Source organism: Drosophila mojavensis, unplaced genomic scaffold (genome assembly GCF_018153725.1).
Source record: "Drosophila mojavensis isolate 15081-1352.22 unplaced genomic scaffold, ASM1815372v1 contig_74, whole genome shotgun sequence".
Taxonomy (NCBI): Eukaryota; Metazoa; Arthropoda; class Insecta; order Diptera; family Drosophilidae; genus Drosophila; species Drosophila mojavensis.
The window spans coordinates 3,537,644-3,555,689 of NW_025318899.1; the positions used below are offsets into that span (position 1 = coordinate 3,537,644).

The following is an 18,046-nucleotide window of genomic DNA, read 5'->3' on the forward strand; positions in this document are numbered from 1 at the left end:
CAAAAAAAAAAAAAAAAAAAAAGAAAGAAATATAAAAAATTACCAAACTGAAAAAAAAAAAAATTAACAACACCACAGCCGCAAAAATATCAAAATTTAGCAACTACAAAAAAAAAAAAAAAAAAACATATTTAAATATTTAAAAACTAAAAATTTACCAATTAGTAATTGTGTAAAAAAAAAAAAACAAAAAACAAAATGAGAAATTTCAATTCTGTGTAAAGTAGTTTTAAATGTTTACAGTTTCAACTTAAAAGCAAAAAAAAAAAAAAAAAAAAAAAAAATCCAAAAAATGCAATAAAATATTTTCAAAATGAAAAAAAAAAAAAAAACTACAAATGTTCAACATAAAATGACAAAAAAAATGTATAAAAATATTTTACTAATTTAGACTTAAAGCAAAAAAAAAAAAAAAAAAAAAAAAAAAAAAAACAATTATAAAAACTTTAATTATTTATTTGTATTTAAAATTGCAACCTTTGTATGATTTAAGCCACGATCAATGCGATCGATTCTGAATTTAGTTATATGATTTATTAAAGTGAAACAAAATGCGTGTATTTTATGTATGCTTCTTGTGTGAAATGTATTACAGTGTATCAGAGATGAGCAACAGCGCTTGCTGTGAATGAAAGTATGAAGAAATGTGAAAAAAAAAAACAAACAAAAACAAAAATAAAAAACAAAAGAAATATTAATTATATAAATAGAAAACCCAATAAAAATGATAATGCTACGATCTTAAGATATGAGTTGGCCAACTTTTCTTTTCTTATATTGTGGATATTCCAGTTGATCCATTATGAATGTGGGTCAAAAATTTAGATTTGCTGGCCTGGTCACAGTGGCTGCGCTGCCCTTGTCGCTGTCAGGGTCAAGTCGACTGCGCGGGGGGGTGGTGCCAGCTCACCTTTCACAATCGAAAAGCAGAGCGTTTAATTAACCAACAGTTAAGTGTTAACTAACTAATTAGTAATTTGTTTATTTTAACGCAGACACGCTTCGCAAAACGTCTGCCGTAATGCGACTATGGGCGCTGCGCTGCTGCGGCTGCGGCTGCTCCACAAGTTACAGTTAGGTGCCGTTGACCTTGACGCCTAAAAGGTAATGGGTCAGCAGCAGAAGCAGCTGAAGTAGCCACACTTGCAGCAAAGTTGCAGCAGAAGTTGCAATTACAACATTTGTAGCAGTAAAATCTGCTGCGGCTGCTGCTGCTGCTGATGCTGCACTTCCGCCATACACTCTGAGAAATTGGGGAGCTTAGGTATGAGAATGTATAACATGTTGAGCTACACTTACAGAAAAGAAGAGAGCTGATATCTAGTGAATTACTTGGCTTAACTATACTCTGATTCCATTGCAAATAGGACTACAAGGTATATTGGTTTGATGCAGAGGAAGATAATTTAAGGTAGTAAATAGAATATGATAGATCTTAGATTGTAGGCGATAGAGAGTCCTATAGGTATGGATTCCATTAACTGTAGACTCCAATAAGTATATACTCTGAATTTTTAATCTCATACAATAAACCTACTTCTTTTATCTATCCATTTATCGGGTCTAAGTACAGTTAGCTTCAAGATATGGAATTTAAATCGATCTGAATCGATTATAAAGTTTAAGCCAAAAAATAAATATATATATATTCTTTCACATATATATTTCTCTCTCTATTTGCTTATGCCCCTGAGTCGAATGGTTCTCGCTCAATTTAAGTACCCTTCTATAAGCTCAGTGTAATTTCCAACGTTCGAATTGCAATGAAAGTAAAGCAACGCATGCAGCTAAAGCTATTACCAGAGCTGGCTGCCAGTCAACACTCTGGCTGGGTTTCTGGTTGGGTCGCTGGCCAGGTCGCCAGATAGGCTAACTGGCAGCTTCTTTCACAACAATCTGCCCATGGCTTGGGCCAGTGGCTGGTGGCTCTCAGCTTCTAAGCTCTAGCTGGCTGCCTGGCTGGCAAAACTCTATAAAGATTTGCGCTAGCCGCGCTTGGCTTCACACCTGCGCGTAACGCGAAGAGCTGCAAACCAAAGGCTTGGCTATCGGAACTTGGGCATACGAGATAGGCTATATACCTCATACGATATACGATATACGTTAGGCGCTATTCGGAGTTCGTTTATAAAGGAGGGCCTCTTATGTAATATTGAGCAACGCTGCTGTGGCCCGGCCGCTGATTCTATTTGGCAAGTTGCACTTGAGTGATTTTTCGGGCTTCCAAAAAAACGGAAAAACTAACAAAAGTTTGGCCGAGACGTGCAGCATGTAAAGCACGACGTAGATAGATAAATGGCATAAATGGTGTAGAAAACATCGGGCCACACATAACTGCATAACAAAATCGCGCAATATCCCAAAAGTCAAACAAGAGCAACAGACGCAGACGCAGACGCAGACGCAGAAGGAGAAGGAGAAGCACACGAAGCAGAAGAAGAAGAAAACGAGGAGAGGAGTTAAACCCTAAACCAACCCAGTCACACGCACAAGTGTTTTGTTAACGCTTTCGGCATTATTTTGGGCACGGCTCGTCAACTTTTATAGGATTTGGTTAAATGTGAAGCAAAAAAGCAAAAAAACGGAAAATGGGCCAAGTTTTTCCATGTCAGTTGGTCAAAGTGCGTGCCAAGTGAGTGAACGTGTGCGTGAGTGAGTTAACTGTTGTAAAAATCATTAACAAATCTTTGGGCGCTAAGCAAAACGAATTAAAACTTGGAGCAGGTCAGTGTTTGGCCAGCTAAAAAAAAATAGACACAAAGAGAATTGTGCAAATAAAACGTGATTAAACGTGAACGGAAGTTGAAGACAGAGACGAGCAGACGAGGCTTCAGACTTCGAGTAGGTGAGTTCTGCACTAAAAATATGGTTATTAAAATATCTAATAATTTTGCTTCATTATTTGACTATAAAAGTCAATCGTTAAATATTATGAACTTGATTTGATTGAAGTCTTAAATTCAAGTACAGAATTTGTACTTAATTATTCTTATCTAATTAATATTTAAAGTATTTAAAAAAGCTATTAATTGAGGTAAATGATTCTAGCTTTAAATTATTATGAAAATAATTTTTTTAAACTAAAAATGTAAAAAAAAAAAAAAAAAATAAAAAAAAAAAAAAAAAAAAAATAATATATAAAGAAAATTGTGCTTAAGTTATAAAAAAAAGGAATTCAGTATTAAAAAAATACATATTTTTTTCTTTTAGCTCACAAATTTACAAATTTGTTTAGTAAAATATATAGATTTCCTTAACTTGATTTATAAATATATATTTTAACCTATTCTCCAGCTATATCATATTACGTCTTTGCCTCTTATCAGAAGCTGAGCAAGTCCAAAGCCAAAGAATTCACAGTCATTATAATACCCTTGCTTTTTTAAAAACCCAGCTCCCCTTTACTTCTAATATCCCACGCAGTTATTCTAAGTTCTTCATCTTAATTATTATCTAACTAAAAGCACGCATTAGCTCTAAGTTGCGGTCAATAAACTTGGAGATAAAAGAACAAAAACAAAAACTGTCAACTGTCAAACGGTTCATGTTAAACTCGTGCTGTAGCCATAACGTGCAGATACCGTTAACATTGCTAGCATTGTAGGTGAATGCGTGGTAAGAAAAACAAAGCTCGAACGGCTGGCTCAAGGTCAGGCTACAACAATTAAATATAATTACGCGGCGGCGGCTGTGGAGGCGAAGTACGAGCTGAGCATTAAAGAACAGCAATGCGAACATAAAAAAAATAAATATATATATATAAATAAAGGTAAAAAATATAAAAAATAATGAAAGCCAAAAACCGAAACCGAAACCACAAAAAAAAAAAAAAGAAAAACAACAAAAACACTATTGCATAACTGATGTAAAGCCAAAGCGAACCCCGAATCAGCAAATAAACAAAACAAACAACGAGCAGCAGAAGCCAAACCTAAAGTAATTATAACAAGAAAGAAGAGTCTAGCCAGCTCTGTAGGCAGACCAAAGATGAAATACCCTAGCAGGCAGATGAAAAAAAAATAATTTAAATTTAATATTGAGAAAAAATTGATAGTTGAGAAATATAAAGAAATATTTTTGTTAGCAGTTGTTTAGAGACGGCATATGATATGATCTAAAATGTGATAGGATATGGAATGATACGCATAGGAGAGGATGTCCTATAGATAGCATATGATATAATATACAATTGTATGAAAGGATGGTATTTTAACATAAAAATCGGGGTATAATAAGATATTGTTAAATGCAATATTTTCTAAATATGTATATTTATACCATATATGATAAGATATTCAATGATATATTGTTAGCTTAGTAAACAAATATGCTATAGATATCATAAATTATATTATATATATATCATTATAAAGACTCTTTTTTCTGCTTTGATGTACATAGCTCACATACATATGTATATGTAAAATAATAAAAAATAGATTCTAGCCAAGATTCATAAAAAAACAAAAACCTTGGGGTGTAGCAACATTTATTGATCTATAACTCCTCTGCCAAAACTCAATTACCAAATCTGCAACATATTTAATGAGCTAAGTTGCATGCCCTCCGGCAGTGTATAAAAACAACAATTAAGCAAACGGCGTGCGTTTTTACAGCTATGTATAAAGCGCAGTCAAGCATTTGTGCGGAGGTGCTGGCAAGGCAAAGGCGAGAGGAGAGGCGTGTCAGGCAGGTGGGCGGGTGGGCAGGCAGTCAGGCAGGCGAACCGAATCACAGTTGCGACTGTGTGATTCATGAAAAGCAAACCTCAAGAAGGGTTCTACATGCGTGGCTTTGGCTATAATTTTTTAATTAAAGCACAGCATTTAGCTGACAGTCTGAGTTTTATGCCTTCGACCTCAACGCCATTGTCAGCCATTGTTCTGGGCGACAGACGCCGATGCTGTTGACGTTGCTGATGTTGCTGTTGATGTTTATGTTTCTCGCATATTGACCATAATTAATTTATGAACCAAACAAACTTCCTTCCTGGCTTCCGCTACGCATGCGGCTGAGGTGTCGGCCGATGCATCCAGGCTGAACAGAGCCCAAGGTTCTCGTTATTATTTGACCTTCCAATAATGATTATATTGAATATTTATCTTTGCAGCTTCGACTAGTTGCGTGTGAGACATGAAGCTGTGCAGATTAGCGGGCTATTTGCTGCTGCTGGTGCAGCTGATGCGGGTAAGTCGAGAGGCCAAAGGCAAATGTTCTCAGTTCTCAATCTGCCTTTCACTATTGCGCCAATCGAGTTTGTTGCCTAAGTCTTTTGTTTACCACTGCTGATAGGCAAATCATTTGAACGAAAAAAAAAGAAGAAAAACTAATCTATTTAACAGTTAAACTGCATTCTAAGAACGAACTTCCTGATTATGCTAAGCAGCCATACCGCACATGAACCGTAACCAAATCGAGTTGGCCAATCGCCCCGGTCTAACGGATATGCTTGGCCATATTGCGTAGCTTCCCAGTTCAGCGGAAGAGATGGCGTTGCACAAATTATGCGGCCTGCCTGCCGCATCATTTCTTAATCAATGATGCAGCTGTTTTCAAACGAAAGACTTAAGACACAAACTCGCTTGCTCTGACTTATGGTAATTGTGCATACTCTGTTTTGCTGCCGCAGCCACAGCCCAGCCGCACCATCGAGCTGAGCACCGACTATGCCATAGTGAGCAAGGCAGCGGTGGCCACCACCACAGCACCACCGCCGTCGCCAACGTCCGCTGCACCGCCCGGACGCAGCTTCAAGGGTCGCATACAGACGACAACGCCACGCAATGCCTCGAAGCGGCAGGCTCGTCCGCTGGCCAGCAGCACCTCAGACGAGCCCCAGCAGCAGTTGGTCGCCATTTCATCGAAATCGTACATCTCCGGCCCCGCCACACCGCCGTCCAAGCTGGCCAAGCGCGCAGGACTGCCGCCCCAGAAGAAATTCGCCAAGGATGTGCGCAATCGCAGCAGCCTGGCCGTGGAGCGAAACAGACTGCAGCACGAGGTGGTGAGTGGCTGAGGATGGTAATGAAAGAGAGTGGGGTAACTAGCATGGGTTATATATTTTCATGGCAGCCCGATCGCGTGCCCGACTCCTCCGGCTATGTGCCACAGCGCATTGGGCATCCCGTGCATCTGGACTACGGCTCAACTGGCGTCGACTCCAGCGGCGCTCCAACAGGCAGCGCGGGCTACCATGCGGCGCCCTACGAGGGCAACAAGTGGCACGAGGAGTACTGGGAGCAGGACTACTCGGGGCAACAGTACACGCACAACAGCACACGAGTGCAGCGTAAGTGCCTCCACTATCTATGTATATCTAAATATAATCCAATTTATATCTTATGTCTGATAGATATTGAAGCTGAGTGTCAGGATGATTACATGAAGATACGCATTGGCTTTAATGGCTCATTCAGTGGCTTAGTCTACTCCGCTGGCTATGCCTACGATCCCGATTGCATGTACATCAATGGCTCTGGCCGGGACTACTATGAGTTCTACATACAATTGAATCGCTGCGGCACGCTGGGCAAGAACTCCTTGCAGGAGGAGAGTCGCAAGAATCCCACGGTGCGTACGCTTGATCTTTATAGTATATATGTCTTAATATATATAGTGTATTCATTGCAGAACTTTATGTGGAATACAGTTACCGTACAGTATAATCCGCTCATCGAGGAGGAGTACGACGAACATTTCAAGGTCACCTGCGAATATGGCTATGATTTCTGGAAGACGGTCACATTTCCCTTTTTGGATGTGGAGTAAGTTGTTGATTTTGATTTGTAAAAGTGAGAATTTTGGTTTTATATGGATTAAAGTAAAGTCGGTGAAAGATTTAAATATACATTGCATAGTGGGATTGTCCCAGCCATATGAAGTTTGTCAGGTTGCTCTCATGTATCTACTTAGTTTTACATGTTGTTAGCTATTGAGTCAATTTCTGACTCTCTCTCTCTCTCTCTCTCTCTCTTTATAAACTACTTTACACAGTTCTTTATATAATACCTTTACACTTTTACAGAGTTGCAACGGGAAATCCTGTAGTCTTCACCCTCAGCCCACCTGAGTGCTATATGGAGATCCAGAATGGCTATGGCATTGGTGGACCGCGTGTGACTGGTCCAGTGCGTGTGGGCGATCCCCTGACGCTTATCATCTATATGCGCAGCAAATATGGTATGCATATTATATGCAACTCTTATGCTTATATTAAAGTATGTCCTTCAATGCTCCCCCTCTAGACGGCTTCGATATAGTGGTGAATGATTGCTATGCGCACAATGGCGCTAATAAGCGCATTCAGCTGATTGATCATCAGGGCTGTCCCGTGGACGACAAGCTCATCTCGCGCTTTAGGGGCTCCTGGTCGGACTCGGGCGTATTCGAGACGCAGGTGTATGCATATATGAAAACTTTCCGCTTTACGGGTTCGCCGGCGCTGTACATTGAGTGCGATGTACGCATGTGCCATGGACGCTGTCCGGTAGGATGATGGCAGAGCAGGTTTTCAATATAGATGTACTTACCTCTTTTTTCCTTCATTCACAGAGTCAGCCCTGTCACTGGCGCAATCTGAAGGCCGTTACCAAACGCGACACGTCCAACATGACAGCCACAAATTTGTCGCTGCCGCCGCTATCGGACGCAGAAATCGAAGCCACTGAAAGTCCGGCGCAGGCTTCGCTTTCGGAGAACGTAAATCTGTTTCAGTCGCTGCGCGTGCTGCAGGAGGGCGAGTCCGATGGCGACGATGTCTATGCACATCGGCAGGCCAAGCCACAGTTGCCGCATCAGACCTGCCTGAAGACCTCAACCTTCTCGGCTCTAACGGCTAGCTGCTCGGCGCTGCTTTGTGTGCTGACTGTGATGTTGTTCATAGCCTGCTCTCGACTGAAGCGACGCAAGCAGTCCACGCTGTATGACTCCTATATAGCGCATAAGGGTCAGATTGATTGACAGATGATTGACATGCTTGAATATGCTAATTGATATGGCTGGGTAGTTTAGGGTCTGCTGGAGTTTTGTAAATAGTTTTTATTGCATACAAAATAAGAATGTACCAACGAAGTTTTGTTCGCTCATAGTTAGCTGTCGGTCTTAAAATAATAAACAATTACATTTAACAGTGATTTGTGTTCGTTTTTTACAGTTAAATATAAATCATACTTAGCTGCGCTTAGCGTGCATTCAGTTGGCAAAAAGTGTTGCCTACTTTTGTGCGCATGCTTTAATTCGTGTTTAGCTGGAGAGATTAATTTGTGCTAAATACTTAATAATGTGAACTATTTTGGTTTTTATATCTATATATTTGTTGCTGGTAAAATAAAATTTCTGAGTTGCTGCACTTGAGTTGCTAAAAATGATTGCTTTATGTGCAGATTATTCAGCTTTTGCTTGGGCCAGAAACAAAGTAAAAAATCGTTGCCCACTTTCAGGCAGTTCGTTAAATTTATTTATCTGCAGTGCTGAGCATTTGATCAAAATACGAATAATTAGCAAACCATGAATGGAAAGCTAAGTTAATTTATATTTTATTTTTTTTTTAGTCAAGTCTTTATACATATATATTTTTTCTGTTGCTGCCAGTTGCTGCCCAAGCTAAATAAAAAGTATTGCCTACTTTCAGGCTGTTCAATTATTCGCTGCTCTACTGCGTGGCAGTTGCAAGATGGCGTTCACTTGAAAACCTATTAATGCTGTGGCATGTGCCACCCATGAGGAAGCAATAAGGCAGCTAACTTGTGTCACCTGCTGCACTTCCTCATTGGCATGCCCCCCTTGAAATGAGTCTGCCCCGTAGCCGAAATGCACAAGTTTTTGAGCGTGTGTCAAATCGTGTTCGATTTATGTGCCAAGCTGTATTTTAACCATTTGGTTGTGGGTTATTTTTTGTGTGACTGTTGCTGCTGCAGTTGCTGTTGTTGTTGCAGTTATTGTTGGTCGTGCGCTTTGCTGCATGATTTTCGATCATTGTTGTTGCTGGCTGTTGGGTTTGACACAAATTTTGAGCGCTGCGGCGCGCCGCAAAACATTGCCCAAAGTGTTAATATGGTTGAGGACTTTTAATATTGCCCAACTGCAATAGCAGCAGCAGCGGCAGAAGTAGCAGCAGCAGCATCAACTGACGGTAGACTTTTGCTAATTGTGCAATTTTCGGTGAGTTGCTCATTTTGGACTGCTTTTCGTTGTTTTTTTGTTTTCTTTTGTTTTGTTTTGTTTTCAGTTTCTATATTTTTCTTTTGTATTAATATGCAGTTGCTGTGGGCTAGAGTCTTGGCTTATGCGCAAGAATCTTTGGTGTAAAAATTAACACGAACTCATACAAGTGTTTTGTCTGCAAGTGTGCCTGGCTAATTAATTTATTTAGCTATGAGAAGCAAACAGACACCGAATACAGCACAAAAGGCAGTCTAAATGTTTATGGTATCACATTACGTTTCCATTAACGCTTCGCAAGTTATTAATTATTATATTCGCACACACACAATTTGCATAGAATGAGGCATGCACAATTTAGACATTATAAACATACATTTGTGTCTATATTTATATTTGTCTTATGCTTATGATTAATTGCTTTTTTTTCAAATCGAATGAGCCAAGCGGATGCTATACCAAATAATTAGGCAATCCATTAAAACAAATTGCTGTCAATCGAAAAGATGCTCCAAAAAAACGTAGAAAAAACTAACAGATGGTTTGAGGCATTTGAAATTTCTTGAATTAATATTTATTTAACTTTAACAACTTCATATATGATAAAAAAGATTAATTAAAATTGAATTTGTGAATTTTATAATTTTTGTATTTTTTATTTTTCATTCTGAGGAATCAGGTATTTAGTTACTGTATATCTCATTCAAGCATTGGAATTCGCTTGCTGTTGTTTTGTCATGGAGCGTCAACAAACTAAAGTTTATGATGAGCTCTTTGCATATCATTTGTGCTAAATATGCTCCAAAAATATTTAAAAAAAAAAAAAAAAAAAAAAAAAAAAATAAAAAAAAAATAAATAAAAAGTTAAACAAATCGTTTGCTTAGGTATGCATAACAGTAAAGCTACGCCCAGATTGTTAGGTAAGCAGATCTGTGTACTTTTGTAGGCCATCTGCGGCACGTCTCAACCTTGAAAGCAGCTGGCATCCCGAAAAGTGTTTCAATCGAATGCAGTCAATAATTAAGTAGAAAATTTTGATGGAATAGCTATACGAAAAATATTAATATCATGTAATTTGCGTTGGCGTTGCAAACGTGATTTTTATCAGAGTCAGACTCAACTACAGACGGCAACTGCAACTGCAACTGCTGCTGCTGCTGCTGCTGCTGCGGATGGTGATGATGCTGATGATGTGTGGTGACACCAAATAGGCAGCCAAATTGCGCCAACTACAACAAAAGCTAAAGATTGAGTTTTTATGCGCGCTTGGCGACCTTAGCGTTTGTTTCTCTTTTTGCTGATGCTGGTGCTGATGCTGATGCTACCTCTGACAGAGTCCAAGTTGTCTTCGTTTGCTCATGTTTGTGTCTTTGTTGTTGTCGTTGTTGTTGTTGCTTTTTGTTATGCGGCACGTTCGTGGCCTGAGTCTTTCGTTTGCATTGTATTGCGCTGTCATGCGCTCATATGAAGGCATCAACAATGCAAAAATATGCTTTCATTACCAAACGTCTAACACGGGGCTTTAGATGGCATGCATTAAGTTATTTTTTTCCCTCTTCTTTTTTATACATATATATTTTTTCTCCAGGCGTATAATATGTATATTTTTATTATTTCTTAAATATATTTTTAAGCGATTGTTCTCCAACAAATTGCGCTGGCATCTATCACTGCCTGCATGCGGAAGGGGTTCTTGCAATTAAAAGCTAGTCAAGCGAGCGTAAAAGCGATTGCAGCCATTAACTTATATTACCTGTACAGTAGAGCCTGTTTGTTGTGGATCACTACGCGGCATGATAAAATTTATTGATTGAATTACTTTTGAATTTGATTTATTTTAGTTTATGTAGTACAAAATATATAAAATTAATTTACATACAATTTTCAATTAATTTTTATTCATTTATTATTATTATTATTATTTTTTTGTATTGGAAATTAAAATTTTTTTTTTTAATTTCTAGATTGATAAATTAAAAAATGTTGTATTTCTTATTTTTAATAATTTTATTGATATATATAAATATTATCAAATATTTATATACATATATATTAATTAAAAACCTTCATTTAATTTATTTCTTCAGATTTTAAGTATAATTAATGAGCATTTTCATATTTTTTTTCGCAGAAAAGGAAACAAGAAGTAAATAAATAAATATTAATTTGTCTTATGCTTATATCTAATAATTTATTAATAATTTTCATAACTAGTTAAGCTGTACTGTGTAACTGCTGTTATTGTCTTAGCTATTTTTTTTAGTTACGGTGCGTAACGAAAGCTTGGGACAAGTTTATGATTTTGCATATCATTTCGGCGCCATGAGGAACTGTGCGGTGTATATTAATGCTAGCTTCTGGCTTTAATGATTAGCGCGTAGCAAATCGTAAACAACGTTAACGCCCTCTTGACCTTTACGACTGGCTGGTGTCATAATTAAACATCAAATTATTTTGATTGAGGAAGTGCGCTCATTGGAGTATTACTTTTCTCACGCACTGTCTAGCTGTCTTGCAGAGGTGTTGGCAGTTCTGACTTCGGCTGGTAAACAAAGCCCGCAACAGCTGTGAGCTGATGCCGGACAAGGCCAACCCTTAGAGAACAGAAGCGTGTGCCTTTTGTTTACAAACTACAAGAGCCACCCTGCCAGCCGTTTCTTTTATCCGCTCTCGCGGAGATGAAGAGCGGCAGCGGCATTGCGCATGCGCCTGCTCAGCTGCTGCGCGCATCCATTGAGATGCTGCTCCCATCGCATTGATTTTTATCCAGAGTCCAGAAAACGAGTTTCAGCTTAATCCGCACCCAAACTGCCGCAGTTCAAGTTGGAAAATTCGGCCAGGCCGCAGAAAACTTGGCGAAAAATTGTGGAAAAATAAGAAAACACCTTAGCAAAACTAAGGTAAAGTGAAATTTTACAATTGAATCGAAATCTGAGTGCTATAAAGTAATTCTTTGCCAGCTGCCAGTGTGGAAAAATTCCTATAGATATACATTTAACTATGCCAGGCCTGCATATTAAATAGGAAGACAACTCCCAGAAGCAAGGACAATGGATTTATTTGGCAGGACTTGGCTGCTATGCAGCATCATGTCTCTGCTATTGATTGCACGAGGTACGTGTGCGGGGTTGTGGTACTTGCCTAAATTGTGGGCGGGTTATATAACGCGAAGCAAGTGAACTCTTTATATTTATAACAATTTATAAACTATATATATAAATATACTTTTTTTTTTTGTAAGCCAGTTGAAAGTCCAGAAACTAGCAAAAATTTTACAGCAATGATTTGATTTTTTTCTTAAATTTAATACAAAACGCGTAAGCAGCGACGCCTTGACAAATTCCGCAAGTCTTCTAATTAGCCAACAAAACAAGCAGCAACCGACCGACAGCCAGCAGCCAGCCACAGCCTCTGCCTCAGCCACAGCCTCTGCCTCAGCCTCAGCCTCAGCCTCAGCCTCAGCCACAGCCTTAGCCACAGCAACCAACCTCAGCCTCAGCCCCAGCAACTGCCTGTGCCTGTAGTACATATATATATATATATGTACTATATATATATATATATCTTCATAAATATAGTTAGACGACTAAATAAGTATAACCATACAATCGACTCGACTGTGGATTGAGCTGAGACTTGAGGAATTTGCCAAAGCGTCGCTGCTGCAGCGCTGCCAAAAAATATCATTAACAAAAAAAATTACGACTGCGCCGATCATTAAATGCAACTCTTCCAAATTTTATATTCCATATAAGCGATATACTCCTAATCATTAGTAGCCATAGACTCTCTCTCTCTCTCTCTCTCTCTCTCTCTCTCTCTCTGTCTTTCTCCTAGCACCCGCTCTTATAAACTATTAAATATATATCAAATGCAGCTTAGAACTTCTTAGCTATATAGCTACTCTATACAATATATCATATATATACTTAATGCTATAGCATACTCTATCTATATACTCTTTAATTCCTATACCCTAACTTTTAACTACTCTAATCAGCAACTATTTTCATACCAATCCACCTAATCTTAGCCAAACTTTTTAGCCCATCTCTGCTTTTGTAATTAACAACTTTTTCCCTTCCACCATCAAAACGAATCAAATTATGAATTTTGTACTGCCAAGCATAGCAGATGGATACACATGAAAAGCAACCGAAAATATCTATGAAAACCAAATCGAAATTGAAACTGAAAATGAACAAAAACCGAGAAAACAAAATGAAAACAAACAGATTTCTGTATCAACTGCCGAATCTTAATTCATACTCCTTCTGTTCTGAGCAGTCCAATCTAGCGAATATATCTAGGAATCAATCTATCTGTAGTCCGTAAGTGTTTAGACATACCTAGTGCAAAGCAGAAGCCCCAAAATGCGGTGTGTACTTAGAGCCAACACACACAATCGCACACACACACACACACACACCTAAAAACATTTATACATACATGCAAACATAAGTGCCCACATTCATAAATTTCCCTCGCTCCGCTCCTGCCCATCAAAATAAATAGCTTAACTGCAACTTGAAACTCTGCGAATACCCTATAGACAAACGTATAACATATGTATATACATACATACATATAGAAGATATAGGCAGCTGCTGTTTGTGCTCTATATAACACACAAGCATAACCCGGTCACACACTCACACACACACACACACACACACGCACACACACACCTTTATATAGCAGAGACATTGCCATGCAGCATTCGCATCCCAGTTTTCTGCTCATGTGCTGTGCGGCTCTGCTCAGCTGTCAGCAGAGAGAGAGAGAGCGAACAGAAACTCTCTCTGCTTCGCTCTCTCACTACCTCTCTCTCTCGTCTCTTTAGCTGTCGGATAAACTTAGCTGTCAGCGATTGTCATCTAGTTAAGCATTTTAGAGTTGTTCCTTTATATATATATGTAGCGCAGTGGCAGGACAGCCCCCTAGTCGAGCACACCCGTTTCGCACCGTTATTGTAACTAGCTCTAGGACTGTAAATTATCGAAAGAGGTCCTTGCATTACAGAGAACACTGTGCGGGCTGGAAGTTGCTTCTGGCAATTCGTTTCGAGCGCGCACAGCTGCTGAGTGCAATGGCGTCACAAGCGGCGTATACGCAACGTAGGCTCCAAACAGACAACCAAGCACAACAACACCATATACAACTACAACAACAACAACAACAATGTCATCTTTAATTTTCCCTAGTTGAAAGCTTTTAAAAGAATCGGCGTTAAGTCTCTAACTCTATAAACTAGTCAAAAAACAAAAGACGAGCTTCGGCTTGCCATCTCTCTCTCTCTCTCTCTCTCTCTCTATCTCTATCTATCTATCTGTTTCTCTGTCTCTCATTTGAAACATAAACAACAAACTACAACAACTAAAACAAACATTGAAGAAAGAAAAATTGTGCTCATATATGTTTGTTATGTGTTTTTTCCTATTCTGTGTCTTCTTCTTACCTCATTTCTTTATGCTTATAATTTGGATTCTCATTTTTGTTTACTTGGGTTTCCTTTTCTTCTTCCTGTTTTATTTGACATTTTTTGGTTGTGTGTGTATTCTTCTGTTTTGTGTTTTTTTAGTCAGTGCATCCGAAGACGAAGAGCGCCTGGTGCGTGACCTCTTTCGAGGCTACAATAAACTCATACGACCCGTACAAAATATGACACAAAAAGTTGGAGTAAGATTTGGTTTGGCGTTCGTACAGCTAATCAATGTCGTAAGTGTTCCATAACAATCAAAAATTAAAACAAAAACCCAAAAAAAACTAAAATTACTAAATACCACAAATAATAGAAAAAATACCAAAATACAAAAATACTAACTTATTAGTAGCGTGTAAAAACTGTTCCATAAATAATAATAATAATACTAATTCTTGAGTTTTGTTGCTGCCAAAAAACGCACAGTGCGCCCCAGCCACGCCCCCCGCCCCCATTACACGCATGCACATGCCATAGATATATAGCGATGTATGTACATATCTATGGTATATATCGAGTATGTCGAATCAGTGGGCGTGGCTAGCCCGCCAGCCAAATTTCGTTGAGTTTTGGTTTTATGCTTTGTAAATACTTAAAAATTACACGTGTGTTGCCTTGACTTTGTATTTGTATGTTTGTAGTGAAACTTCATGCCTAGCATAATTACGATTACTATCTACTTAAAAAAAAAACAACTTAAACTAACAACAAATGTAAACTAAACAATTGATTGCATTCTTAACAATTAACAACTAACAAAACTTTATATATACCAAACAACAACAACAACAAGAACAAATGCAAATAATGTCTTAACTTAACCTTCCCACCCGCTCTCTCTCTCTGAAATGCGTCTCTCTCTCTCTGACCAAACAAATATATATTCGCATTGATTCGCTCGAATCACAAATATATATATAATATATACCTGCATATATATCTATGCATATACAAAAATATATATGTTACGCATACGCAACGTAATGCGTATTGAACGATCGATTCTCTGATACAACCACCACCACCACCACTAAACCATCACCACAACCAACCAACCACCATCATCACAAAAAAAAAAATCTCAATCAAAAATCAACTTATTCGAAAATCGAAATGAAATTGAATTGAAACCAAGAATGAGAAAAATCAAATTATGAAATCAAACGTTTGGTTACGTTTGGTTTGGTACGACTATCAGCTGCAATGGGATGAGGCTGACTACGGCGGAATCGGGGTGTTGCGACTGCCCCCGGATAAGGTTTGGAAGCCGGATATTGTGCTCTTCAATAAGTGAGTAAATGGCTTTAACTCTACTAATTCAACTCTGCCAAAAACTGTCCAACATCTCTATCTCTCTCTCTATATACATATATAAATAAATATATATAATCTACTGTACAATGTATTTTGGTTGTTTACTGTACTTAGGAGTTCAGTCTGTTTCCATACCAGCCACTAATCCATCTCTCATTCTCCCCACATCCAGCGCCGATGGCAACTACGAGGTGCGCTACAAGTCCAACGTCTTGATCTATCCCACGGGCGAGGTGCTGTGGGTGCCGCCGGCCATTTACCAGAGCTCCTGCACCATCGATGTCACCTACTTCCCGTTCGACCAGCAGACGTGCATCATGAAGTTCGGCTCGTGGACGTTCAATGGCGATCAGGTCTCGCTGGCCCTGTACAACAATAAGAACTTTGTGGATCTGTCGGATTATTGGAAGTCTGGCACCTGGGATATTATCGAAGTGCCCGCCTACCTGAATGTCTACGAGGGCGACAGCAATCATCCAACCGAGACGGACATCACTTTCTACATTATTATCAGACGCAAAACTCTGTTCTACACGGTCAATTTGATTCTTCCCACGGTGCTGATCTCATTCCTTTGCGTGCTCGTCTTCTATTTGCCTGCGGAGGCGGGGGAGAAGGTAAAGTGGAACTGATTCGATGTGACTTGGTTTATCTGCTTATATATGTGTATTTCGATCGCAGGTCACGCTGGGCATTAGCATTTTGCTGTCACTGGTTGTGTTCCTGTTGCTTGTGTCAAAGATCCTGCCACCCACGTCGCTGGTGCTGCCGCTGATCGCCAAGTACTTGCTGTTCACCTTCATCATGAACACGGTGTCCATTCTGGTCACGGTCATCATTATCAATTGGAACTTCCGTGGACCGCGCACTCATCGCATGCCCATGTGGATACGTTCGGTGTTCCTGCACTATCTGCCCGCCTTTCTGCTAATGAAGCGTCCGCGCAAAACCCGTCTACGCTGGATGATGGAAATGCCCGGCATGAGCATGCCCGCCCATCCGCATCCCTCGTACGGCTCGCCCGCCGAGTTGCCCAAGCATATCAGCGCTATTGGCGGCAAGCAGTCCAAAATGGAAGTGATGGAGCTGTCCGATCTGCATCATCCCAATTGCAAGATCAACCGCAAGGTGAACAGCGGCGCCGAGCTCGGCCTGGGCGATGGCTGTCGCCGCGAGAGCGAGTCCTCCGACTCCATACTGCTCTCGCCCGAGGCCAGCAAGGCAACGGAGGCGGTCGAATTTATTGCCGAGCATCTGCGCAACGAAGATCTCTACATACAGGTGAGTGGAGTGTGGATGTTGCTTGAATGGTTTTCTATGCTTAAAATGTGTTATTTATACGAATTTTGTCATCTTTGTGTTCATCGACTTCCCCTATTTATATTTTTATAACTTTATTCCATAAACTGTTTCAAGTCCTTAAGCACTTTCAATTGCAGTTGGGAGTGCTTCAATTCCTTCAACTGTTCTTCTGTTTTCTTACTTATTTAACTGCTTCCACTCTTTAAATTCCTTCAACACTTATAGCTCTCTCCACTGGTTCAATCTCTTCGATTCTTTTAACACCTTCAACTGTTTCAGATCTTTCAATTCAATGTATTCTATTTATTCAAGGGTTTCAGCTTCTTCTACACTTTCAATCAATTCAATTTTTTCAATTCTTTTAATACTTACAACTGCTTCAACTTGTTCACATTTTCAAGGGTTTTAACTTCTTTAATATTTTCGACTGTTCCTTCAACTCCTTAAACTTTCTCAACTGTTTCAACACCCATAACTCTTTCAATTTTCGACTTTCAACTCTCTTCACAGACACGCGAGGATTGGAAGTACGTGGCCATGGTGATCGATCGCTTGCAGCTGTATATTTTCTTCATAGTGACCACGGCGGGCACCATTGGCATACTGATGGATGCGCCACATATCTTCGAGTATGTCGATCAGGATCGCATTATTGAGATCTATCGTGGAAAATAAATAAAAATGAAAGCCACACAACGCTCCACTCAACTGGGCACACAACTAAAAGGTTAAACATTGCAAACGCAACAATAAAAAATAAAAATAAAATAAAAAACAAAAAGAAAACG

General features: G+C 39.3%; 2 protein-coding genes across 3 annotated transcripts; both read left to right on the plus strand.

The window, feature by feature from the left end:
- The first annotated feature begins 5,133 nt into the window (after positions 1 to 5,133).
- Positions 5,134 to 8,062, plus strand: LOC6581322. The gene is made up of 7 exons (XM_044010182.1): positions 5,134 to 5,254; positions 5,571 to 6,004; positions 6,073 to 6,570; positions 6,631 to 6,764; positions 7,025 to 7,179; positions 7,245 to 7,486; positions 7,552 to 8,062. Exons 1-7 carry the CDS (start codon positions 5,134 to 5,136, stop codon positions 7,957 to 7,959), a joined length of 1,992 nt encoding a protein of 663 aa, XP_043866117.1. The 3' UTR covers positions 7,960 to 8,062.
- Positions 8,063 to 11,936: 3,874 nt separating this feature from the next.
- Positions 11,937 to 18,025, plus strand: LOC6581323 (acetylcholine receptor subunit beta-like 1). Of its 2 annotated transcripts, none has more exons than XM_002007022.4 (7): positions 11,937 to 12,060; positions 12,121 to 12,274; positions 14,742 to 14,878; positions 15,778 to 15,932; positions 16,129 to 16,573; positions 16,638 to 17,237; positions 17,769 to 18,025. In XM_002007022.4, the coding sequence occupies exons 2-7, from the start codon at positions 12,211 to 12,213 to the stop codon at positions 17,931 to 17,933; spliced, it is 1,566 nt and encodes a 521-aa protein (XP_002007058.1). In that variant the 5' UTR covers positions 11,937 to 12,060; positions 12,121 to 12,210; the 3' UTR covers positions 17,934 to 18,025. The 2 variants fall into 2 exon arrangements, with proteins under 2 accessions (XP_002007058.1, XP_043865513.1); XM_044009578.1 differs by having other exon boundaries at positions 12,128 to 12,274.
- Positions 18,026 to 18,046: the final 21 nt, after the last annotated feature.

Excerpts from the sequence above, each read along its gene's own strand:
- LOC6581322 (XM_044010182.1), top strand. The coding sequence starts at position 5,134 with ATGAAGCTGTGCAGATTAGCGGGCTATTTGCTGCTGCTGGTGCAGCTG. Across the intron at positions 6,571-6,630 it reads AGAGTCGCAAGAATCCCACG|AACTTTATGTGGAATACAGT; the intron begins GTGCGTACGCTT and ends TATTCATTGCAG. Across the intron at positions 6,765-7,024 it reads TTTCCCTTTTTGGATGTGGA|AGTTGCAACGGGAAATCCTG; the intron begins GTAAGTTGTTGA and ends ACACTTTTACAG.
- LOC6581323 (XM_002007022.4), top strand. The coding sequence starts at position 12,211 with ATGGATTTATTTGGCAGGACTTGGCTGCTATGCAGCATCATGTCTCTG. Across the intron at positions 14,879-15,777 it reads TCGTACAGCTAATCAATGTC|AATGAGAAAAATCAAATTAT; the intron begins GTAAGTGTTCCA and ends ATTGAAACCAAG. Across the intron at positions 16,574-16,637 it reads CTGCGGAGGCGGGGGAGAAG|GTCACGCTGGGCATTAGCAT; the intron begins GTAAAGTGGAAC and ends TTTCGATCGCAG.